This window comes from Cyprinodon variegatus, unplaced genomic scaffold (assembly GCF_000732505.1).
Source record: "Cyprinodon variegatus isolate N-32 unplaced genomic scaffold, C_variegatus-1.0 Scaffold419, whole genome shotgun sequence".
NCBI lineage: Eukaryota > Metazoa > Chordata > Actinopteri > Cyprinodontiformes > Cyprinodontidae > Cyprinodon > Cyprinodon variegatus.
Genome location: NW_015150872.1, coordinates 385,977 through 412,030, shown reverse-complemented (window position 1 = coordinate 412,030; position 26,054 = coordinate 385,977). Strand labels below are relative to the sequence as shown.

Sequence of the window (26,054 nt, the reverse complement as noted above, 5' to 3'; positions counted from 1 at the left end):
TCTTGATGGTAGGCAGCCAGGTTTCTCAAAGACATGATTCACAGTTGGCACATGTAGGGCTTAAGTTTCAAGGCAATATGCAAAACGAGAATCAAATTAATGAGTTCTCATATTCTTAAACAAGAATAACACGAAGCTCGTAGGAAGACGCTAAACTCTGAAACCTGCAGAAAAGTTGCTTTTCAGGAGCCTAACTCTCTAATAGTCTAAAAGTTTTACTGCAGTTGAGGGAAGTGGACGAGCAGAATTGACTGTTTTACACTTTTTGCTTATTAAAAAATCTTAAATCCACGTCTTAAGATATTATTCATTGAATTAATTGCAACCGTAAAAGTTCAAAAAATATCCACTGGACTTAGTTTCCAAGATTTGAAGACGTTTCGCCACCTCTCCAGGAAGCTTTCTCAATTCAAATGTCTGGATCCGCAGTGAGTTTGAGTCTATATATAGACAAAGCCTTGTATCGCTTGGAAACATGCAAATGGTAACTGATGAATGGGTCGTTTGGTTCAGAGGTGGCGAAACGTCTTCAAATCTTGGAAACCATGTCCAGTGGATAGTTTTTGAACTTTTATGGAATGACTATGACCTGGATGACTGAGAATCTTCATCAGCAATTTAATTGCAACTCATCCAAAACAATTTTTTTTATATATATCTGCGCAAATATATGCTCTATCTGAGAATGGGGATTAATTGCTTAATTTTCTGTTTGGTTTAAAAGTAAGGGGGAACCTGGACTTTTTTAAATTCAATATCCCATGAGTTTGAATAAGTAGTTTACACAGTTGAGTTTGTTAAAGGAAGCTAAGAACAAAGCTATAATCAAGAAGTCCAGCTGGAAAAGAAGGATCAGTGTATATTTGCAAATAGGTCATTAACTTTGTCCATCGTGTATAACTATATTTCTCTATTTTTGCTTTGTGTCTGAATAGATAACCCAGAATGAAGGAGAGTTTATGATAACATTTCCGTACGGCTACCATGCTGGCTTCAACCATGGCTTCAATTGTGCAGAATCTACAAACTTCGCCACTCTGCGTTGGGTGGATTATGGGAAGAACGCAACCCTGGTAAGATGAGACGGAGTCTTGTAGTTGTGTTTTTTGGTCCTAAAGTCTTTTTTTAATTGTCTAAAGCTCAGTAATAAAATGATACAGATTATGTATTGATGAGGAAAACTATTTTTCCAAAATGGCTTGAGAACTCTTGAATAGGGCTCCTTCACATTTTCCTTCAATTTGATTTCATTTTGTAAAAATCATGAGAAAAGTAAAAAAATGTGTTTACGCTGGTCTATCTGATTTACGGTTAAGCCATTCCTTTTTTTTTATTCTTTCTGAATTGTGCTTTTTCCCACTTCCTTGCAACCTTTCCTTCTTCTTTTCTCATTTCTCTCAGTTTCTGCGTTTTTTCTATGATATTTAAAGCCTTCCTGTGGTAAACATTGCGTTAAAGCATCAAGGAGTAAGTGGCAGCCCCTGCAATTTAATAATCCTAACAGCTGACTGGCTTGACTGAAAAACCAGTATGAGTATTTTTCTAACTTTTAACGTCATTCATTTACCTGACATTATTGTTGACTTGTTAGAAACTGTTGACACCTTCATCATAACATGTGTAATCAGATGAAGACTTAAAATAAAAGTGATTATGCTGTGATTCAGCAGCAGCTTTCCTTCTTAAAGGTTGAAGTCATAGATTTTATCGATGTACATCTATATAAAGAAGGGTCTAGTTCACTCCTGCACACCATCTGTTCTTGACACCAACTGTACACTTGAATCCTTATGCTGACGCAAAACTGCCTGCTTGCCTGCGGGCTGTTGAGCATGAAATTGACAGGGCATGGATAGGTTTGTGAAAGGGAGTCCGACTACAATGTCGTCTGAAATAAAGTCCCTCTACGCTCATCTCTTCTCTATACATTCTACTTCATTTTGCTGTTCGCTCCTCCCTCCTGCTCTCTTTAGATGTGTTTTTTTGCTCTCACTGTCTTTCTCTCTACTTGGCTGCATGTCAGATTTATGAGGTGCCAGTTTGCAGAAGTACATCTCCCTCCCATCCTACTCCTTCCCATTTCCAGCTTTCCTACTTTACCCATGCGACTACTTGTAATTTAAGAAGCACTAGTCCAGGCTTCGGTGCTCAGGGGAGCATCTCCAGCTCACTTTCTTAGTTTGATCAAGAAAGAGGGGTCATTTCTGCTCTGCTAAACTAGGCCTACAGATTTATAGTTCTGCTCACAGAGCAGGAGAACTGTTGGAATGCACCCTGGACAAAGCTCTCCCTGAAAGTCAAGTTTTTATATCCCATAGAATATGACATTGATGTGCTCAGAGGCTTTCTTGTTAGCCAGATGTAATGAGCATTTGTTAGTACCTACTGTATAGCACTTTGGTCAATGCTACAGCTTTTTTTTAAATGTGAAAAACTTGAACAGGAAGTGTTGGAAATACTCTGGCTCCATGTTGTTCACCCACACATGTTCTTGCAAAAACTGAGCCTCTCATTTTCTCCTCCTCTGAACACACTCATCTTTCTGTCTTTGGTTCAAGCAGTCATCCCACAACTTCTGTGGCTGCCTCTCTTCACTCTTGCAAGTCTTGCCCACCCCCTGGTTTACTGAGCCCTGTTCTGTCAGCGGTGAAAAGGACATTGACCAATGGGTTGCAGTATGAAATTTGTCACCATTTTGGATCTGCCAGCAAACCACAGAGAAGAAGGAAAAACGGGGGAGTCTGGCCGAGCCTCATGTCCCGCTTTTATTAAATACCTCCTCAACTGCAGATCCATCTGCTTGACTTAGTGAGCGACACACACACCTGCGGTCAGAGCTAGCCTGCTGTCAGCACTTTTCACATGCTGCGTTTGCATGTACCTCTGTTCTCTAAGAGACACTGCAGTTTTAATTAACTGTCTTCTCAACCTTCCAGACGTCACACTAACCACCAGCCATTTTATTAATCTTTTTTTTGCCACAGTCATCTAACTGCACATCAGATCAAGATGTTTATAGTTTCAGTTTCACATTTTTTTAATGGTTTAATCACAAAGTTTCCTCCAGCTTTTGGACAAAGCTTATCTACAGCTTTTGATAATCTTTCAGTTTATAATTCCCGTTAAAAAGGAGTGTTTAATAGTTTTACATGACTGGTGATGGTTGCATTGGTGTTTATAAGAATCCTTAAGTTAATGATGGTAATCTGTTACATACTGTTTTTTTTTGCCATGGCTCCTCAAAGGAGATGAAATCAATTTAATTTAAAGAGATCACAAACATTTTTCTTCTCATAGTAAACCATATTGTATTGTAAAATTACACAGCCAAAGCAAAAGGGGGAGCCTATTCGAGAACTAACGAGAACTACGGTGGATGGTCACAGTTAAGATGTCTTGGCTTAATTAGATCACAATTTGACAGAATTGTGCTTCTTAACATGGCTGCTCGTTGGAGTAGCTCTGCTAGCTTGATTGTGATTTGCTTTAGTTTGTTCCTTTGTGGATCAAAGTTTATTGTTCTGATTTTGTTTTTATTTATATTTTTCTACTTCCACTAAGGGTGGAAGCTGAAAGAGTTCTTGCAAACACCTCTTAATTCTTAATTCTTAATTTTTTTTAACATTTGTTAGGATTTGTTTTGTTTTTCTGTTTTTTACACCTGGGAGATGCTTATTACTATCCCAGAAGCTGAAATATTACTTCACCTTCTTTTGCAAATCCCTGCTCAGTTCAACAGAATGCACTAAATGATGCAGAGCAGGAGCAAGAAGAGAGAGGAGGAAATGCAAGCTGTCTCTTCCTTTAAAGATTATCAGCATTGTAAGATGTTTAGTAGACACAAGGTAGAAAAGCTCCAAGCCCTAGGAAGGACACAACCAGATTATAGGGAATGCAGTATTGTGTGTTTTACTAAAATGTACTATGTGAAAAGATTCAATAGGTCTATTTTAACAACTGTTGAGGTATAACTTTTTGCTGTTTTGTTCAGTCCTGTGTTGCTGATCTACAGACGCGACAGCCAAATTAATTTGGGGTGGGAACGGGTCATTTTAATCCCTGCTTAACAAGGAACTGCTAAACAAGAAGTGAAAAAAGAGGCTTCAAGATGGAAGGTAAATAAGTAATGAGGAGTACAAGGAAAGCAAGGAAGTAGCTGGAAAGCTCGTCCTGCGTCTGTGTATTTGTTCTCAACCAAATCAGAAGATGGTGCTGCTCCCTCCTAGTTCCAACTGTCTCTGGAAGTCAAGGGAAAAAGAAACTTGAAATGGCTCCCAAAAAAGCACCTAGTCCATATGGAATTAGCCACAGAGTCTTGAAGGACTGCAAAGAGCACACCTTTATTCTACAACACCTCTTAAACCTTAGCCTGACCCAGAGGCTGGTTAACTGCCTTGTTAGCCAACAGTCCCCACTGACTACCGTCCTGTTTCCCTGATATCCCGCATTACAGAAGTTTGGCAACTTTGGCTTGGCCATTCTGACACAAGATGTGTTGATCTAAAACAGTTCCCCATAATTGGCTGTATGTCCTTTTGCTGCCTGTAACAAATTTTACTGCAGGATTAACCTGTATTTAGTCCTATTTGTCCTTCCACGAACTTTGACCAGCTCCCCCATTCTTACTGAACTTAAGCATCCCGCTATCACTAGATGGCATCAATATCTTCCTCCTGCAATGAGCTCTGTTCCTCCCAGCCTGCATGCATTGGGTGGGTCATGTTTTTTGATTTTCTCTGTATTTTAATACCATTCAGCCTAGGTATATGAAGGTTTAGCTTAAGCTATCAGGAGTGGACCGCCACCTGGCTATAAATCATTTTCCATCCTTCATAGTGTTTCATTTGGCTTGTGGCAACTCCCAAACACAACTTCTTATTAATTTCTTTCAACAATGGCTTTCTTTTGTTGAGTGATGGTTATCCTGCTTGCTGCTCTGACCTACGGCCAATTTATGCTTCTGAGGTATAGCCTCTGCAACCGTCAAATCTGTCTCTGTGTGCGACAACACCCCCGCGCAGAGGTTCTGCAACCGTTGTCGTGCACCTTAAAAAAAAATTCCTGACTATGCGTCAGACGGTCGCAAACCCACGCACACCTCAGGCGGGAGTGCTCAGAGAAAAAGCAGCTGTGATTGGTTCTTGGTATGCCTTTCCGGCTGTCTGTGTGGTTGTCATTCTCGATTCGGTGCCAGGGCGCACCATTTATAAAAAACCTAGGAACAACTTCAATGGACAACTACGACGAAAGGTTAATTGAGGAGGTTCGCTCTATTAACAGAACCTGTTCCTCTTCAATGTCTAGCAACTCTAGATCCATATCCGTGACCGTGATATCTTGCAGACGCGCCATTGTTATTTTGGAAGATAAACACTCCTGGCAGCGCCGCCAAAGTTCTCGTGACCATCCACCGTAGTTCTCGTTAGTTCTCGAATAGGCTCCCCCTTTTGCTTTGGCTGGAAACTGCTGTGCGTCCCTAGAAATTCCAGACCGGCGGTGCAGAAGCATAACAGCAAAAGTGGTTTGCGACCAGACCCAAGCGACATGTGCGGTTGCGGAAGTATAATCTGCTCTTTAGACTTTGACAGATTTTATTTTGTCATTTTGTACACACAAGTGTAAACCATAAGTAATTTCGTACAGCTCTCTAGACTATTTAAATATTTAAAGTGCGTTCTTGATAAGCTAAGCAGCAGTGATAAATACATTTGGGCCTCCTCTGCTCTTTTTATTTATTTTTTTTATTGGATTGAAGAGTGCTCCCTAAGATTTTTGGATGTTATTTTGCACTTTACACCTTGTTTAAATCACTTAACCCTCGACTTGTCTGGTCTGTTCATTGGTTCTCTTCTGAATCTTTCACAGAAAAACTGTATTAATTAATTAATTAATTAAGGAGACACCTCAAGGCAATGGGTAGCACTAACTTTTAAGGGTATCATATTAAAGAGGGTATTTAAAACAATCTAACCTTGAGTTGGTTTACCACGAAAAATCTCTACAAATTACCATGACCTTTGTGGTTATAACTTAACAGCATGTCGTTGTATCTAGTATATAAGCAGTTGGTTTGTTAGCGGTCCTACTTTTTATGATAGGAAATTGGGTAGTCTTTGTTTTCTGGCCTCAAAGCTTCAGGACGGACAAATCAGTTTATTTTACCATTTGAGATCATGACTCCAGGGGTCTATTAAAAGGCCTCAGGCTTCCTGTTTGCTTTTGAGTAAACAATTTAGCTCAAGGGGCTCATTGACTTCCAGCCTCGTAGTGTTTGTATTCTTAGACCTTGGCATATTCAGATGTATTTAGCACTTGTTAGAGAATGAATTATCTTTTACTTGGTCGTTGAGAATTTTTGCTACAGCTATAAACTTAAAACCGTTTCATAAGAATAATAAGTTGCCTTATACAAAGTACACTGATGCACTCCTCTGAATGTTTCATGATGGTTACAGTCAGCTGCACTGATGCTTACTAACCCCTTGCAGCACTTTCTTTCTCCCGCTCCAGCACTCTCCACTCGATACCATATTTTAATGTTTCCGCCTGTCAAGTGGTGCCAAGATGAGATGTTGGCTGGATATTGTTTTGCTGTGGCTGTTTGAGCTGTTGTGTTTTCCCATAATTGAACATCAGGCTGAGTACAGCTTACAGGCTGATGGGGGGCCAGAATGTAATACAGCAAGCAAAGCAAAAACATTTCTGCTACCCCCATTTTTGTTTGTTGAATCTTTTTTAGTTTATTTCTCATCTTTCCAGAATTTTCAGCGTTTTTTTTTTTTGTGTGCTGTTTTTCCTCTATTGCAATTTCTGTGCTTTCTACCATCATATGGCTGCTGCCTCCTCCTCTCAGCAGGATTCACTGAGCTTCGGTGTTGTTATTGAGGGCTATGGAGACATTTTGAAGTGCGAACATATGCACCTGTCCCACATACTTTGTTTCTTCATTTCTTACTAAAGTAACAGTGCCTTGCAAGCATATTTGTACCCCTTAGACTTTTTCCCATTTTGTCTTTTTACATCCTCAAAGCTCAGTATGATGAGAAATATGACGGTGCCTTTCTATCCTTATATTTCAAATTTCCCTTTTATTATTATAAGTAGTCTCGCTTTGACCTCTGTCTAGAGCAATTTAATAGCAGAAATAGCTCTAATCAGAAATGACCAACTATACATAGTTAATTCTACATAATAGCTTGGATATTACTTTTCTAGTCTCAAGGTGAGATACATCGATTTTACCATATTTAATGTAATGAAAAGGGAGAAAAAAAAAGAAAATGGCATAATCTTTGCATTTATAATCTGTCCTTACTGGGACTTCAGTCAAACATCAGTACTTTGACTGAGAACACCAGAGTAGATTTTCTGAAATTTAACCTGTGAATATATGTCAAAGTGACTTTTAAAATATTTGTTACACCGAGATGTTGCATCATTCTTTACCTGCAGCATTTCTCTGCTCTAACAAAGTTATATTTTTGTGCATTTCCTTTTTTGTAAATTCCCCAGTGTTCCTGCCGGAAGGACATGGTAAAGATCTCGATGGATGTGTTTGTACGCTGCCTGCAGCCTGATCGCTATGAGCTTTGGAAACAGGGCAAAGACATCACAATTTTGGACCACCTGAGGGCTACAGAATTGACCAGTCCTGAACTGGAGCGCTGGAGGCAGCACAGGATTACCTACCGACAGAACCTGCTGCAAAGGTAAGACAAAAAACATATCAGATATCAATGTTATGTGACTCTGTTAGTGCGTTTGTTTTTTCTTGCATAGTATTTACAGAAATGAGATGGTCTCCTTTTATAAGCAAATGTGTTCTCTATACATCAGAGCAATGCACAAGATGAAGCAGGTTCGTCGTCTAAAGCTTGAGGAGGTAAAGGTGCTGGCGGAAGAGGGAATTGAGCTGAATGCTGCCGAGTACCAGCGTCAAGTGGAGGAGCGTGAGGCTCAGCGCAAGCAGGAGAAGGAGGAGCGTTTAGCCAGGGAAGCCATGTTGACCTTGGAAGCCATGGAACGTGAGGAACAGGAGGCTGCCGAGGCGGCTGCAAAGGCAGCAGACAGTCCTGTGAAAGCAGAAGGTTAGAGAAAGTATGCTGAGGAGAATATAATAATACAAAGTAGAGTTTAAGAATAATTAATAAGCCAAAACAAAAAGTTGTTTTAAATGCACAACATGGCTTTAAATGCTCTTATTCTCTTTGCTAGATGATAAATCTGAAATCAAACCCCAAAACTTGATGGAAGAAATCGAGAAGAAGAAGCTGAAAAAGCAGAAGAAGATGTTCATTATCGACGGTCCCTTGTCTGGGTTCGAAGAAGCATTTGAGAAGTTTGCTAAATCCGAAAAAAAGGACATTGATATGTCAATCAAAAAGGAAGAAGAAATGGACATTGAAATAAGCCCCACTCAGGTAAAACAGACATTAACAAGATCAGATATAACCTCTAAATATATATCTAATCTTTTAACACGATCTTATTGGTCATTATTAGGACTTAACTGGGGTTTAATGGTACAGCTAAATCATTGTTCTGTGTGTTAACTGTTTTTTTGATCATGGTTTCGTTACAGGTAAGGTCGAAAAACAATGTAATGTGCATGCATGGTTTATTTCCTTTTAAATCTAGAATAGCCCCTTTAATAAACAAGAGGAGAAAAACACTGCTAGTGCTACTTAGACTTCAGGGCAGTATTCTATTTAGGCAGGATTTGTGCATTTAAAAAAAATTGTCTCCCAAATGTTAATCCAGTTAACATTTTTGAAAGTTTTTTATCACAATAAATAATTTATCAGGTCTTACAATGAGAGGTGTACAGGTTAAGAGGCTCTGCACAACTGAATAACTTCTCCCAATTTTAAAATTCAGCCATAACATTTTAAATCTTTAAACTCTATTCTAGCGTGTTAGAATGAGGCTCCTTACCAATGATAGATCAGATTAACTTTCGAGTATCAGGATTGCACTGAAATTTCTCCAATTTAAGATCAATGAAGTTCTACAGGGGAGTATTGGCCTAGTGGGCTTGATCACTGCAGTTGTGCTCTGAGAAGGTTGCAAGTACCAAGTTTGATCCCCACAGCCTGCACTCTGGGTCTCTGAGCACGACCCTTAACCCCACACTGCTCCCCGAGCGGTGCACAGTGGCAGCCCGCTGCTCCCAAAGGCGATGCGTTAAATGCAGAGGTGAACTTTTCCAGTGTGAGATCAATAAAGTTCTATTGTTATTATTAGTGCTGTCAGACGATTAAAATATTTAATCACGATTAATCACATTAATGTCATAGTTAACTTGCAATTAATCGCACATTTTTATCTATTCTAAATGTCCCTTGATTTCTTTGTCACATTATTTTTTCTCATTTTAATGCTCTTATGAATATGCGCTTCTGTCTGAAATCATCCATTGTTACCTGGCTTTGACGAGGGGGCGGAGAATTCGAATCAGCTGAGTGCTTGGCCATTAACTGGTATTTCAGACTGGTCGTGCTGCGATGATAGCTCAGTTCACAACGACAAAACACACAGATCACTTTGGTCTTGTCAGTGGAACCATTTGGCAACTTTTTAAAAGAAAACTTTCCAGTGTGGTTGCAGCGTGCCTGATGTTTTGTTTCTGGTCTAACTAGATCTGGAGTGGTGTTGTAGTTTTTCTAATGTTACTAGTTGTTGCAACAGCATGTGAAAAAACTACAAAGTGTGCTAGGCCAAAAAGAACGTTAATCACACGATACAAAAATTGACGCCGTTAAAATTGGTTTACGTTAACACCGTTAATAACTCGTTTAACTGACAGCACTAATTATTATTATTATTATACATGTGATAAATCAATTTGTTTTCTGAAAATTAGTGACAAACTTGTATCTTTTTAACTGTGCAATTTGCATATATTATACATATATACTCTTTAAATACATTGTCCCCTTTTAAATCAATAAATACCAAAACCAATAAAAAAAAAAAACATATATTTCCATGTTTGGAAACCGGTTGTAGTTACAGGATAGGAGGAGTGACCTCCTTTGTCTGACTGAAACCAGCCATTCTGGACAAATACTTTTAGAATCACAAAACTAATCTAACAGGGTAGAGTTACAGCTTTTATTTAGTTTGACTTTTTAAAATTGAAAATCCAATTTATGTATTCAGTTTTGTCTGGACAGTACGATAATGCTTACTTTTTTTTTTTTTTAGCAGCTGACCTACTCTAAGATAAAAAAGCCAACGGAGGTGAAGAAAAGTCGGCGCCATCCGCTCAGTAAGCCGCCCATGCGCTCGCCGCTGTCAATTGTCAAACAAGACCCAACTACTGAGAAAGGTGCGTGAGCTTTTATCTTTAATATTTAGTCAGACTGACTTGTTCTAGATTTCTGTAAACAAAGTATAAATATTGCAATTTTCTGTCTGTGAGGAATATTAAAAAATATGATATAAAACAAATTACAATTTAATTGAAAAAATGAGAGGGAACATCATTTTCTGTGCCTGTTATTCATCCATGCAGTTGTTCTCTTCATCAAAGTGCTGAAAGTGAAGAGGACACCATTTTTATTTGTTTTATTGATCTGAGGAAGGAAAAACAAGCAGGACTAAAGTTCCCTGTAGGAATAAATGAAACCAAGATGGCGAGGCTTCTTTTTCACACTCCCCCTCTCTCTTGTTTTTTTCCCCTTTTCATTTTCTGACTGACACATATTGATCCGGGGATCATGACTTCCAATTACCTGCTTTCAAAGTCACTTTAGCGTGTGTAGCCGGGGACCACACTCTGTCCTTCATAGGGTTGGATGATGGGAAGGAATAAGGAGGAAGAACAGATGTGGGGAAATAGACCGCAGTTTAAGGGGAAATCTTGTGAAAAGATCTGCCTGACTTCTGTCCAAGCCTAACAAAACAATGTGGATCTGTAGCTTGAGCGCAACATTGCGAAATCGATTCTGACCCAGAGTGGCAAATTATTGATGCTTGTGCCGTTTGTGTCACCAATTATATGAGGACTGGCTGAAGTGTTGCTTTCAAAAGGCCTGACATTGTTTCTTTCCATGCCTCCCTCCGCTTATTCTCTATTATCTCTCTTTTATGCAGTCTAAAGTAGGTCATTGCCAGAAAGATTCTTTGTTTACACCAATACACGTTTCGGGTGAATTACTGGCTATTGGGTTTTTTATTTTAATCTTTTTTTAATGTTTTATCCACAGAGATGTCTTCTCAAATGCCAATGGATAGCAGCATGAAGAAACAGGAGCATTTATGGCAGAGTCACTCCCCAAACTTTTTGGCTGAGAAGTCGTTCAATGCCGCTGTTGCTGCACTTGAACCATACTGTGCTGTCTGTTCTCTGTTCTGCCCCTACTTAAAGGTAAAAACCCACACTGCTGGATAGACACATTTAGAAGACTTTTAGGGAGGAAACATGTTGACTCAGCAAGTTTATTCCCATATTTCTTCTTCATTCAAGTCACACAGAGACGTTATCGCTCCAACTTTCATCCCTGACCCCTCCATACCTGGACATGGCAGTTCGACTCGACCGCTGGTCCCAGAGATGTGCTTCAGTGTGGGAGCGGTCAACACAGAACCACCACCTACAAACTACCACATCGGGGAGGATGGAACCAGTCTTCTGGCCAGGTGTAAATGTTGCGCCATGCAGGTTCATGCCAGTAAGTAGGCTTTCCCTACATTTATCTTCCTTCATCCTTTTTTTGTTCACCAGAAACAGCTTTTGGTACAATTAGCAAACAGAATGGGATCCTACCCCAGTGGATATTTTTAAACAAATTTGGGCTTTCTAGTTTATCTTTTACTTTTAAGAGTAAATAGTAAGGCTTTAATCCAGGAGGACCAGTCTAAGTGATTATGATTATTAATCTTGTGCTCTGTACATTTAATAAAACAAAAAAGAACACCCTAATCGCTCTAATATGTGTGAAGTGGCCTAACTGCACCTCATTGATGAACAGAACTTATTTCTGTCAAAGGACTGAGCTTAACTTCATGTTAAAGCTTAAATTTGCTATTTTAGTATAACTCAATTTAGCCAATAAAAATGTTACAATTATTTTTTTTATAAATTGGTTGATGTTTGACTAATAAACATGTCTGTTAACCTAATATTACATTTTATTTTCATTTCTGTATATGTGCTAATTACACTTTTACACTCATGTTAAGTGATACAAGTGAATAAATTCTCCATCTACTTTGAAAAAAATCAGCTTTCATAAAATACCTGCTGGGTTGTATTTGTACCTTCCCAAAATAACAAACTAATAAATCCCAGCACTAACACGTGCACACACACATTAACCCTCCTGGGTTCTTGTTATCCCTAAAGCTGGAGCACACCTTCAAGGCCAGTTCGTTAGTCATACTGGGAAGAGCTGCTGAAACAGCGCTGCTATTGATAGGAAGACATGAAGCAGAAAGAGCTCCTGTCAGAAATGCCAGTTGTGCATCCCCGAACCTTTGTTCTGCAGCGTTCTGGGCTGAACCTCTAACTGAAGATCATTTGAACATGTCCCGGTGTTATATAAGCCTGTGGGTTTACAAGCTACAGTGTAAGATTGGAGTAAGAAAATTGGGCAATTTATAAAAAAAAAGAACATCTATTGTTTAACAAGCTGTTCTGTGTTGCTCACATCTACAGATGAGAAAATCAAAAACGCCATAAGGGAAGTGGTTAAAATAATCGGCAACTCCTCTTTTACAGGTTGTTACGGTTTGAAGCCGGAGTCTGTCAGGGATTCCTGGACCTGTTCCAGGTGTACAGCAGGAGCCTGGGTAGTGGTGAGTGGATGCTGTAACTGATGTTCAAACACAGCTGGAGAATAATGGCTAGTTGCTTTGACTAATGTGAGAATTTCAGCTGCATCTTTAGGTCACATTTCTATTAGATAAACAGGGAGCTGTGAGGTTATCAGGGATTAGGATTTCCAAGGTCAAAACATTTATTTTAAAGAATACCTCTGCTTTTTCAGGAGTGTTGTCTCTGTAACCTGCGTGGAGGAGCATTGAAAAGGACAACAGATAACAGGTAAGTGCTTGAGGAGTTAAAGGTAACCAGGGTTTTCACGTTAATAAAACTTCATTTTATTATAGATTTGGGCTGAAACAATCAGATTAATCATGATTGATTATTGAAATAATCATCAAATAATTTAGTAATCAATTAATCATTAACTGGAGCTCTAAAACAGGCCTGTAGCTGACAGAGTGACCCAATATATAAACATTTTGCATTTAAGATAAAAGTTCTCTGTCAGTATGCTCTGTCCAGAACTTAACAAGTTGAAAAGTTTTATTTTCACCTCGTTTAATTTTGTTAAAAATCTTGAAGGAATCTTTGGCTATCCGATTATTTATCGATTAATTGATAGATTAACCCAGAGGTCTTCAACAGGGGGTCCGCGGAGGCACTGCATGGGGGTCGCGAAACTTTTGGTTGATTCATTTTTTTTTTTTTTATATTCCCTCCTGAATTGAAATGTCTTTAAATCCACATTAACATGAATTCAACACACTGTAGTAAACAGATAAATGGAGGCAGAAGATGTCTTTCAGTCATCAATGTTCACATTCAGCTACACACAGGAGCTATTTCAAGTTGGACACCATTTCATTCACAACACCTGTCCCATCAACCAGGAATCAGAATCAGAAATACTTTAATAATCCCAGGGAGAAATTACTTTCCTCACATAACTCCATCTTTAATAGAGTGACTATAGGACCAGGTTGATATAACACAATTTCATACAATATATATAATTAGGGGGGTCCCCACTCCATCTTGTCATCAGTTTGGGGGTCCTTGGCCTGGAAAACGTTGAAGACCCCTGGATTAACCCATTTGCAAAATAATTATTAGTTGCAGCCCTATAAGAGATACCCAGAAAAAATATTGGATGGTGGATACCATTTTTGATACTGTGGGGATTTAAAAAACAAAACAAAAAAAACACAAATAGTTCATTTTTTATTTTTATTAATATGAAAAACACCTTTTTTTTTTAACTCAAGATAACCTCAGACTGTAGTTAAATAAGTGGACAAATAAATGGAAAATAACTAACACAAATATAACAAAATGGGACAATATTTTAATTGTCTGAAGTATATTTCTTTTCACTTGCAAATAACAAATCTAACATGAACAAAATCAAATATGCAAACAACACCTGTCTTTAGTATTCATCAGGCCAAATCAATATTGTATCCAGATGCAGCATTTGAGTATAACTAAAATGATCAGGAAGCTTGGATTTAATAAAAACTGATCATATTTTTGTTTTTCACAAGGCCCTTTTTCTAAAGGTTAACATTAGTCTCACTTTTTGTTCAGGTGGGTCCATGTTATCTGTGCCATCGGCGTGGCAGAAGCTCGCTTCATCAACGCCATCGACAGGGAGCCAGTGGATGTCAGTGCTATCCCAGAAACCCGAAAGAGTTTGGTAAGTGCAGATGGAGACGAATAAGAGGTCTGCATAAACTCTCATACCATAGTTTATTATTAAGCAGGCAGAGTTTAGTTTTCTTTATATAAGCAACTCTCTGTGGAGAAAGAAACTTTTCAGTATTGATGCTCGCCATGATGGTTTTCCTGTACGCTCATAAAGTCTCCCGGGCTTGCGAGCTCCTCCAGTCTTTTTCTACTCTGCAGCGGATTACTTTCTTTCCTGTTCATTGCCTTTGTGTCTGTCACTTTTTCTGTTCCCCTCCTTCCTTTCCTGGTGGATTGATAGATTGTGTTTTTTGTGTGAGAAGTGGGGTAAAACAGACATGCTGAAGGGAATGGCTGAATAATCAGCTGTCATTTCTCACTGCGCCAAATGAACTGCATCGATCCCGTGGGTTGAAGGCAATTTCCCCATTGCTGCCGCATCTTTGAACACAACTTGTTTCGTTCCTTCCTTTCGCTCTTGTTTTTTTGCAGATTCTTTTTTTTTTTTTTTACATTCCCTCCCTTGCAGTCTTTGCTCCGTGGCGAGTGATTGCAGCGCTTGCTGCTACATTATCACAAACGCACAAATAATGTCACCCCTCAGCCTCATCTTCTCTCTGAATAATCGATCAAAGACAAGCCGGGTGACATTTGCATCGGAGTGCTGTCAAAGCAGGTTTTCTCCATCTCTTCTTAAAAAGCTGTGAGAAGAAGCTGCGCGCTCTAATGATTCGGATGACTGGTCTGATCAAATGTGAGCATGCACCCGTGGAACCATTTTATAACGTGCTGTGTTCTGCAGTCACCCTCCTACCCTTAAACATTTATCTCTCAGCATAGTTGTGTTGGATTTTATCAGCCACTATTGCACAGTGCAAACTCTAAAAAGGTGTTGATGTTTGATACAAAATAAATTTGTATATATATAAATGGAATGGTGGCATTTTTATGTTGTTGTAGGTGTAAAAATGTTAAATTTTTCTATATACACTGTTTCTGAAAAAAGTGGAAAATACTTCACAAATGGTTTGTGGCCATCAAAATGCTTCAGTGTTATTCTATGGGTCAAAAAGTTGAGTAAAAGCATTTGACACATTTGAGATTTTGAGAGATTTGGAGACACTGGTGACACAAAGTTCAAAGCCCAACAGCTTTGGCACTGTTGTAGCTAGAGGTCTCACATTTTCTTCATTTTTTGGTGGCATGATGGAGAACAAATGTAATACAATGAGACATGCCTCTTCCCTAGATCTCTTTATTACTGCTGTTCCAAAAATACCTATTATTTTCTACAATAAGAAAAAAAAACTTTGAGTCATGTTTGAATTGATGCAGCTTGGGCTGTGTTTTACTCAACCAATTTTCATTTATATATTCAGAAACTAGAAGGTGTTAGCTTTCAAATAATGTATCACACATGTAATTTGGGCTTACAGTCCCTAAATTATTTGCTTATTTGGGTATGCAAAATAGGTGATGATCACTTCGAATTAGGTGGGTTTTAAGTTAAACCTTTGGAAGTTGAGTCTGGTGAAGATTGCAGTTTTTACATGAAACATGTTTGAAAGAGTTTATAGTTTAACTAATAAACTTTACAGTTCATTATTTTCAGTTGCTGTAATTATTTGTAACTTTTTCATAAATTATCAAAGGATGTGATTGTGTCTGCTTCCATTTGCTTTGTTTCCGACTCCTGAATTTCCTGCCTCTGGGATAGCAAACATATTTCCATTCTGCTCTAAATAATGGCATTATTTTAGGTAAACTAGTAGAAATGCTTTCCCTTGAGAAAAACGTTGTCATTTGAGAGAGGATTCTAAGAAAATGACTTCTGTCACTGAGCCACATAAATGACGCAGTTATTGGACACAGTTAAACTACTTTTTGTTATATAGATATGTCTAATGTTGTTTATAGCCAAAGTCAGCAGTTTACTTTTTAAAGGGATGCATGGTGAACTGTCTAATTTGCTGACTTAATATGGATATTCAGGAGTGAGCTGAATACAATTAAAGTTGTTGCTGAGTTTTGCTGTTTGCTTTTATGTCACCATCTTCCTGATGTTTCATCAGTAGAAAAACCTCTACTAGCTGGTAGCAATTATAGGAGGTAAACCGTCTGGCCTGCACAGGAACCGAAATGAAATATTGACACGATAATAAAAAAAATGTATTCTTTCATTGATTGGCTCTGCTTTCCAGCTGCTCACTCATTTTGTTTTTGTTTTGTTTTTTTTATTTTCAAAGTCGACTGTCTGTGAAATTGTGGCAAAGAAGTGGATCTTGAAAAATGAAATGTCTCTTGTGGTAGTTTCAATTAATGCAAGGCAGTTTGATTATAATGACTGATTTAGTATCTTATATCAAAGCTGCTGATATAAATGCTTCTCTGGTTTTCAGTAAAAACACAGTATTACCAGTGTTACCAATACAAAAGGCATCAGTGCATCTCCTGTTTGTATATTTAGAAATATTTGTAAGTAAATCCTGCTATCGAGAACTGTACATTTTTCAAGGAGCTCCAACATCTGCTGGTATATTTTCACTTGAAGGATCTCCAATCACCTCCTCATTGATTGTTGGATTTATTTTGATTTCAAGCTCATCTCTAATTATGACTGACAAGGTGTATTGTTAAATGGAGGGAAAATAATGAGTGAAAACGTAACCCACCATGATTAAGCCGCCTTGATAGGTTTGAAAATAATGGGAAAGCCTGATATTTGCTTTTGTTCAAAAAGCAGGTTGTTGTTTTATTTATAAATGGTTCATAAATCACACTGGCTCAAAATCTAAACTTATTAGCCATGTCACAGACAGGTGTTCACTCATTGATATGTAATTGGTGTCCTTGCCACCTGTTGTTGATGTCAAGTCTGTTTGAGTTGTTTACAGCACACTTGCTGACATTTGAAATGGGAATGTGCAGAACCCAGGATTTTTGTTTTTCCATTTTAAAGCACTAAACTCAGACATCTTTGTTCATAGACCAACATTTTACTTTAAGGAAAAGATTAGAGCAATAAGATAAAGACAAAATCTGAGAAAATAGACTTGTTTTGTGAAGTTAATTTAGGTGGATGTGGAATTTAGATTCCTGCTAATTAATTTTACATGCACAACACTGTTAGCTTAGGGTAACTTGGCTTTTAAAGTAATACTTTTGGATTTGATAAACTCAAAAAGTACCACGCAGTGTTAAGGAAATTGGTTTTAAAGGGAAGAAACCACCAGCTTAGTGTAGGGCGGCTATCTGCTGCGACTGACTGGGGTTTGAAGAACACGTAGAAACACGGTGGCTTCAACTTGAAGGGAAACGCAGTGAAACATAAAAGCTCTGAGCCAGTAGTAAAATATAAACCATGGAAAACATAGAACAGATTTCGTAACAGAAATGGCTCATTCAGTTGCAGTGCCCAGGATAAAAAGAGGTATTAGCAGCATTAATCTAACCTGTTGCTCCCTCCAGGAGGAAATCACAGCTAAACAGAATGCCAGGTCACATTAATGTCAGCAATGGCTGCAGATGATGCATAGTTGGCAAGTAATAGGAGAATGTATCAGGAATAAAATTTTTCATCCTTCATTGTTCGAAACAGTATTTTTAAGCTCAGACCTTCCTTCTGCCCTCTTTGTCTTTGCAGAAATGTATTTTCTGTCATTCAACCAATTCCAATCCCAACCGTGGCGCTTGCATCCAGTGCACGCACGAGCACTGCTCCACTTCCTTTCATGTCACCTGCGCCCAGATTGCCGGAGTTGTGATGAAGCCCGCAGACTGGCCCTACGTGTTGTCGGTCACCTGCCACAAACATACGAAGGGCTTTCAAAAGCCAAACAAGGTGGGGGAACTTGAGGCTGTAGAAACGTTAAAAGTTGCAATTAGAATACATCAGCAGACAGTAAAAGGGATCCGATGTCTTAATGTGAAAGGATGTTAGTGAGTCTCATTATATATTTTAATATTTTCAAAACTCAATGTCAACCAGAGGGAATATAGAGTTTTGATTGAGTTCTTCTTCATATTTCAGTGAGAGAACATGGCTCCTAATTGTACAATAACACAGATAGTGTTTGCTGAATCTCAGTCCTGATCCCTGCGTTCTGTTCTTCCTGAAGCCTCGGGCAGCACCTAAACCTGCTCCCCAGGGTCTAGACCTGGGCCTGAAGGTGATCGGGCGCAACAGCGATGGATGGTACTACCACTGCACCATCATTGGCATGGCGACACAGACGTTCTATGAGGTCAACTTTGAAGATGGCTCATACTGTGATAACGTGTACCCAGAGAATATAGTGGTGAGTGTTTAAACAATTAGGGTTCCTATGCAGTCTGGAAGTGTCTGGAATTACATTCGAAGTTTGTTTTTTTTAATGCAGGGTATCACGGTATTATTGTCAAAAAAAATAGGTCTTACTTTCTGTCTTTTGCAGGTTCTTAATTTATTCTTTGTGTATTTTCATTTTAAATCCATCCCTTCAGCTTCTTTTCCGTTCTATCTTTGTTAATGAACACTTTATTGCTGTATTGATAATAGTTAGTTATAACCAGGTGCTTTGCATGTGCGCTCCTTCTAAAATTGTCTTTAAATTCATGTTTAAAAGAAGGAAAACAAATTAAATAGAGCTCATGTAGACCCCTTTTTATACCCCCTCTTTTTTTTCTTGAAAGGGGCGGAGATGATAATTTGCCTCGTGTGTATGCATATTAATGTGGGTGTAACGTTAGAAACTTTAGCAGTTTGCCATGGTTCTTCCATCATTGTTTCGTGGTTTCTTACACAATAGATAAACAGCTACACAAATAGCAACACTTAACGACCAGCTGAGTCCCTGATTGCTGGAATTACCTCTTTTGTGGAATAGAGACGGACATGATGAAAGCAGAGTGGGCTAATGTTAGCATCCTTCCATGAATGACGTTAATCAAGGAGGAGGGCCAGAATCATACTTTGTGGTCTTTTCTGGTTTAAACAAAGAACCAAGCAAAAAAAAAAAAGCCACTTTGACAATCAACACCATCACTCGTGTTTTAACATGAAAATTTCTTTTTAAAATATTGCCTTGGGTTTAACCCCCAGCGGTTCTCTGAGGCTGCTTCCACTGTCAGGTCATCACTGTTAGGTTGATTAGTCTCTCTAAATTGTCTTGAAAGCTGTTTGTGGAAAAGTCTAGAATTTTTACATCAAAAATGTGGAGAATGCTGCGCCTATAATCCCAGCAGCTACTTCTGATTATAGTGAACTTGGCCTTTTCATTTCAAACACAAATACACATACTTCCTAGCAACCGATTAATAGACTCAAGAACAAGAAAATGTAATCCCCTTTATAAATATAGATGGCCTTTAATATTTTCTGTTTAAAGTTGGCAGAAAATAGAACTTAAATAAAATTACATCATTAAATTATTAAACTCCTCTCCTAGGGAGGTTGAATTTATAATGTAGCTATTCAAGTAATATGATTTAAAATGCTTGGTGGCACCGGTGAGTTTCAGAACTTAAAGCCTTTAAGTCGAATTGTAAGAAGCTGGAAATTAGGAAATACCTCCTTACAGACATTTCCAACTACCTTTTAGATTTTGTATAGATATCTATAATTCAGTGCTTTCTTTTTTTTTTCTTTTACCCCCTTTCTCCAGTTTTCATTTTTCACATCTTTGTCCTCCTTACAGAGCCACGACTGTCTGCGTACCGGAGCTCCTGATGTGGGAGAGCTGATTGTAGTTGCCACACAGGAGGGTACAAACCTCAATGCTTGCTTTGTCAAAGAGCACATCCACAAGTTCTACCAGGTGAGAGGACCCCTGCTGGCCCAACCTGTTTACATGTGTCATTTAGAGGGAGAAAAGTTTTTTTATTTTTTAGCAAGAAGGTCATCTTTATCCAAGCAGTATTTATTGATCCTTGCAAGGGAGAACAGCTGCACTCTGCCAATGTTCCGTCTGTTTTAAACTATACCGATTTGACTACTTCAGACCGTCTTACGCCTGAGGGTTTCCTCATACAGCTTTGCAAAACATGAGAAAAGCAGTTCCTTCAAAGGAATAGACATTGATTCTTGGAAGGTTTTACTCCCTTTTTTGCTTGTGCCAATAGATAAGATTTCAATGGCATAGTAATGGCCTTGTCATTCCATCTGACCTTTCCGTAATTTTTATTTAACGCACACCATTAAAAATTAAAAAGTCATGCTCACAACTTGATAAGATAGTAAAAAAAGTGCCAAGAAGCGAAGGAACCCCGAGGGTCTCCCTTAATCATACGATCAGCTTGGTTACCATTTCGTTTTTACCACATTGCAGATGTTAATCTGCCAGAGCGAATAATTTCCTGTGCAACAAAGTAAATGAATGGGCAGAAATGGAGAAGCAGTAGGAAAATGGAGATGGAAGAAATGTTTTTATTTCTCCATTTCAAAATGAACAGCTTCTCATTTCTAACAGTAGGTTAGTTGATGTAAGAAAAAAAAATACTATCTAAACTGGAGAAGGTTGTGTCCTTTATAATTTTAAACAGTTATTAAAGCTTTGGAGCTAGAAAAACTGTTGCCAGCCTTGTTTAAACGTGTTATTTATTGATGTTATTCGCCTGCTTCCCTGGTTTGGGGAATGAGCCACACCGCTTGATTACAGCTAGAGACTTGTTGAAAATCGGAGAACCAAATGTGAAATGTTACAAGTTTACGATGTGCACAAAAACACACTAAGGTTTATTAAACTAGCTTAGTAGCTCAAGGTTATGACATAATGAATTAATGGTCTACCAGTATTATCCACCCAGCATACTTTGAGCAACCAATGCTAGGGGTTGGAGAACAAATACCTGGAGAGGACAGACACTTGACTGGAAAATGGAGCATGGACCTTTTTGAAGGGTTGATCTGAACAGTGACTTGCATATTTATTAGCGTTAAGACAATATATTTAAACTGGTTTATGCTGTGATTACAAATGCAAGTATTTTATTCTGTTCTTTTAACATCATATTTAAGCTTTTTTTTCTCTCTATTAGATTAAACCTTTTTTTTTTATATTTGATTGTATACTAGATAAAATGTAAATGGTCCAGAAAATAGGAACAGTGTTGCAAGGTATTTAACACTCTGCTCTAGTATCCCTACAGTTTTCCATAATGACCTCTGCAGTCATTCTCATATCATTGAATTATTTATTTAGTATTTTTCACATGCTTTTCGCTGAGCCAAAACAAACAAACCAAAAAAAAAAAAACCTCCAGCTGTTCAAGCAGTCACAGTCACACCCCTGACCTTTCTCCTCTGTCGCAGAATATTGTTAAAATCTACATTTATATTTAAAGCGCTTAAGTCAGGCTCTGATCCAGTCAGTGAGCAGCTTTGGTTCAGTGCCATGGTCAAGGATAACTTGACAGCAGCACATGTTGGTTGATGGAACCACTAGTGTGCTGCTGTGGCAGCCCTGCTTTAGGTTCCCAGGCATAACTTTTCATTTTTAATCACAGAACCAGTCTGGTGTTTCTGTTTGATCATTTATTCCCTGCTGTGGTTTCCTTTGTTGTGCATTCAGGACCATTTATTTCTAGTATAATGACTCATGGTTATATTTCCCTACCTCAAAGTGTGTCAAAATATTTGTTTTATAGAAGAAAAATGATGAAACTGATGAATTGTTTATTAAATCCATTTAGGTGGAGTTTCAGGACCAAAGTCAGCTGATGCTTAAACAGTCAGAGATCTTTCAGCTGGATCATGAATTACCTAAAAGAGTTCGTTCTCGACTGGTGAGTATTTTACTGAAACTTTCCTCTGTCCTCCTTGGTTTCCAATCCCCCAAAAAACTAACTTTTTCTAATTAAAGTCCATTTAGAACAAATGAGACAACTAAGAGGGAATGCATTAACGTGTGGCTCCCTATTGCTTAAGCAGTCATTACCATGTTGGAGTGAAAGTGTCCTGTGGTTGTCTCATCCCTCACTAATGTCTATTTGGTAATTAACCAAGCTTGTGATGGCCAAAATGCAAAACAAACCTGCACTGCAGTAGTTCATGACTAGGTGATGTCCCAGGCTGACCCAGCCTCACGCAGATGAGTCTTAAAGCTGGATAATCCTGTTTGTAAATAGGAGGCAGTATTTAAAGGCAGTATTTTCCTTTTAAAATAAAGAACCCTTAAGAAAAAAGCCCAAACAAGGCAAACGTAGGACAGAGAAAGCAGAGCAAAGACATATAAAGCAGGGCTGCAGCTATCAGTGCTGTCCTGGTGTCAAACCGACCATAGCTCCACATATTCAACTAAGATTGTTTTTTTTCCTAGAAGCCGCCCAGAGCCTTATGTCTTCAGAAACCAGTCCTCAAAGTGTTTTCCATCCTCTCTGCGTACAGACATTTAAATTTAAATGTCTGTACGCAGAGAGGCTGGGAAACCTGTATCCAATTCCTTGCTGCTGTGCACAAGCAATAAAAGGCGCTGCGAGGTATCATTTTGTTATTGCAGGCCGTCTGTAGAACAGCCTTCTAAAAGACCTCAGGGCAGCAGGGACTGTTATTGTTTTTAAAGGCAAATTTTTGCCAATTACATTTGTTATGTTTTTTTCTTTTTTTTTTTAAATGTTTAACTTATGGAGGTTTTTATTCACACTTTAAATTTGATTGATATTATTTCATCTTAATTACATTTCTTTATTTTATTCATACCAGTTTTATTGTGGTTTTTGTTTTTTCAGTTCTGTCATGATTTTGGAATCCATGCTTCGTGCATTTTTTACTTTTGGTGTTTTTTTTGTTTTTGTTTTTTTTATCATCTTCAGTGACCTCTTATTGTCCCAAATTCCATTTTGTTTATTTCACAGCTTCTCAGCCTTTCTTTCATGTTTCCTCTTGTTCCGCTCATTAGGTCTTAGTCATTGATGTCTGTCTGGTTAGTTTTGTCCTCTTGTTTTATTTGATGTAAAGCACTTAGCGTCGCCCTCAGGTTTAGGATTATTTCAAAGCACTACTCGGACCTTTTTACCAGAACCTGGTTTGTGTAGTTTAAAGGACCCATGTAAACTCCTCAGGGACCGTTTCCACTGTTTGATCTAGGAAGTTTTTTCCTCTGAAGTCTTTATGGTGGAGCATTCATCTCAAGCACTTTTAATGTGAGCATTTCCACTGAGGATCAGTTATGTCAGCAGATGCCAAGCAGCAACTCCTTCCATTGCAGTGATGTTGAAAGCCTGAAGAGCAACAGAGTGAAAGCAAGGCTATGAAAATTAAGCTGTCCACAAATAAAACTGATGATTCTGTCCCATTGATGATGTTAGTTTTAAAGCGTTTCGTCGGCAGACTCTAGTTGTACAGGTTCTGAGGCGAAAAGGGGAAACTGCTCCGGTCGGGATTAAACACCGCTCCTTCAGCCACTAACGGACCCACAGAATTACCCTGGTTCTTGCGAAAGGTTCCTGTAGTGGAAATGCACCTTTTGGCTCATGTAAAATTCTCCTGGAATCAAGGAGTCAAAGGAAGCATGGAGACATGATAATGTGGTAAAGACTTCTTTTTTTTACTTGATAAGCCCTCATCTTTCCTAATCTGTCTTCTGTCTGCTTCCAGGCTCTACCTGCACCACAGGAGGACAGCATGTCGGCTGATGAAGCCCAAGCAGCGAAGCGCCGCCGCCTGCCCTCCAGCTCAGCGAAAGCTAAAGCTTCAGTTCAGATTTCAGCACCAGCACAGCAGAACCCCAGTGTTAGCACCCAACCAAATGTAGAGCCTCTCTCTGTAACTCCCGTTAGCCATCAGGAAGCCCCCGCCCCTGTCGGAAGCATGCAGAAGGATGAGGAGTCCGCAATGGACACCGGCAGCAACCCCACTGTCCCTCTCAACGAGCCCCCCCTGGTCTCCAACCCCCCTCTGACTCAGCAGCCCCCATCTTTTCAGGCCACATTGAACTCTGACCCCTTCCTCTCTGCCCCGCCACCTCCCCCCCAACACATGGCCGACAGCTACACGCCGAGCAGCGGCTACGTTTCCTACATGGAGACGCTCCTCCACTCACATTTTCCTCAGGATGAGGGCCCCGGCCCCGTGTATTAAAAATCATCTCCGTCATGTTATTAGTCAGCAGACATTGGCTGAGCCAACAGGAAGTAAGCTAAAGGAGGGGAACTCTTGAGTGCTGTATGGATGGACTGACGTTTCCTTGGAGAGAGAAGGAGGAAGAGGAAACAAGGATTTAAAGCACTCTTTTAATGCATGTTACTTTTTTTCTATTTTTGATTTAATATATTTGCAGTGGTGCTGTGAGGCTGCAGCCTCAGTTCATGCTAACATTGATGGTTTTGTTAGACTTATGCTTTTTTTTTGCGTCTACTGTGCAGTTTTTCCCTTCACATTGATATAAAGAACTCTCTGGATGGTATCAGTCCTATACTGTGTATTTGTTCAGTAAAGGCACACTCCCATGTTCTTCCTACAAAAACTGAAACATATACCAGCCTCCAGGCGGTGAGGCTCCATGGACATAAGACCTTATTAACTCAAATGACCAGCAACATCCGTTTTTTTCTTTCAATCCAGCTAATTAAGGCTGGGGAACTCTCATCCATCTCCAGGCCTTTGGTCGGAGTGTGTTCTTGTCATATTTCTGGAGATAAACTGGGGGAAACGGGGTTAAAAGAGAAATGTGTTGTAGCGGGAACTCAGTATTTAAATGTATTTGTTAAATATTGAAAGAAATATTTGTAATAGAGCAAACATGTTGAATGCAAACACTAGTAGATTTGCCTGGAGGATACGTTGAAGTCTAGTGAAGATGTAGTTTTCAGATGACACGTTGAAATCATCTGGTGGCTCCACAAATATTTTTTTTTTGTTTTTTTTGTTTAACAACAAAATGATCTCAGGGTTCCTACAAGCAAAGGACAAACATGACGACCAAGAAAATCCAATATTAACAAATGCTTTTGTCAGCTATACAATGTTTTATTATCACCCAGGTTCTAATTACACTTAAACCTCCTGATAAAATAGGAAATTAAGGAAAAGATAATGTATGTAGGAACCCTCCAAATGATATGGCATCATTATAATTCTTGGTAAAAACCTATATTGTAATATGTTGTATGTCTGTTTTTCTAATATTGTACTCTTTCTATGTTCATTTTCTGAAGTGAATTCATAAACTCGGCCCAACATGAACACTAATGGCGTGTTCTTTCAGCAGATTTTACAGGTAAAGCATACAATTTGTACTTCTAGCTACAGATCCTCTTGGCTTTGTGTCCATTATGTGGTATAAAAAAAGTTTATCAGCTGATGGACTGTTTTTGTTTTTTTTTTAGTTGTTTTTTTTTTTTTTTTTTAGTTTTTTTTTTTTTTTTTTTGTTTCAACACAGACCCAGTGTACATAAAACAGGCCTTGTGTTGTGATTCACGTTTGTAAATGTCGCATTATTTCTCCCCACATCCTATCACCACTAAAACATTTTAGCAGAGACACGTTCCAACGGAGATCCATTAAAACAAAAATCAGCTCATGGGGGATTAAAATGGGCTGCTTTTCGCCAACTCCTCTGTGTTTCATGTGATTAAGTAAGATGTTTTATTTTTGTTTTCTTGGTCATATAATGGGAATGCAGA

The 26,054-nt window shown here is 38.7% G+C and overlaps 1 protein-coding gene across 2 annotated transcripts in view; it reads left to right on the top strand.

Annotated features, from left to right (window-relative positions):
* Nucleotides 1–25,737, top strand: part of LOC107093321 (lysine-specific demethylase 4B-like) — a 50,920-nt gene extending 25,183 nt beyond the window's left edge. The window contains exons 8-22 of one of the 2 annotated variants that reach the window (XM_015388315.1): nt 936–1,073; nt 7,513–7,709; nt 7,837–8,087; nt 8,215–8,420; nt 10,210–10,330; nt 11,211–11,371; nt 11,471–11,675; nt 12,725–12,801; nt 12,993–13,048; nt 14,357–14,465; nt 18,099–18,296; nt 18,574–18,753; nt 20,131–20,250; nt 22,124–22,216; nt 24,027–25,737. In XM_015388315.1, coding sequence (XP_015243801.1) covers nt 936–1,073; nt 7,513–7,709; nt 7,837–8,087; nt 8,215–8,420; nt 10,210–10,330; nt 11,211–11,371; nt 11,471–11,675; nt 12,725–12,801; nt 12,993–13,048; nt 14,357–14,465; nt 18,099–18,296; nt 18,574–18,753; nt 20,131–20,250; nt 22,124–22,216; nt 24,027–24,509 — 2,595 coding nt within the window. In that variant the 3' untranslated portion in view covers nt 24,510–25,737. Of the gene's footprint in view, nt 1–935; nt 1,074–7,512; nt 7,710–7,836; nt 8,088–8,214; nt 8,421–10,206; nt 10,331–11,210; nt 11,372–11,470; nt 11,676–12,724; nt 12,802–12,992; nt 13,049–14,356; nt 14,466–18,098; nt 18,297–18,573; nt 18,754–20,130; nt 20,251–22,123; nt 22,217–24,026 lie in introns of both variants that reach the window. The other variant, XM_015388314.1, reaches the window with a different exon arrangement.
* Nucleotides 25,738–26,054: the final 317 nt, after the last annotated feature.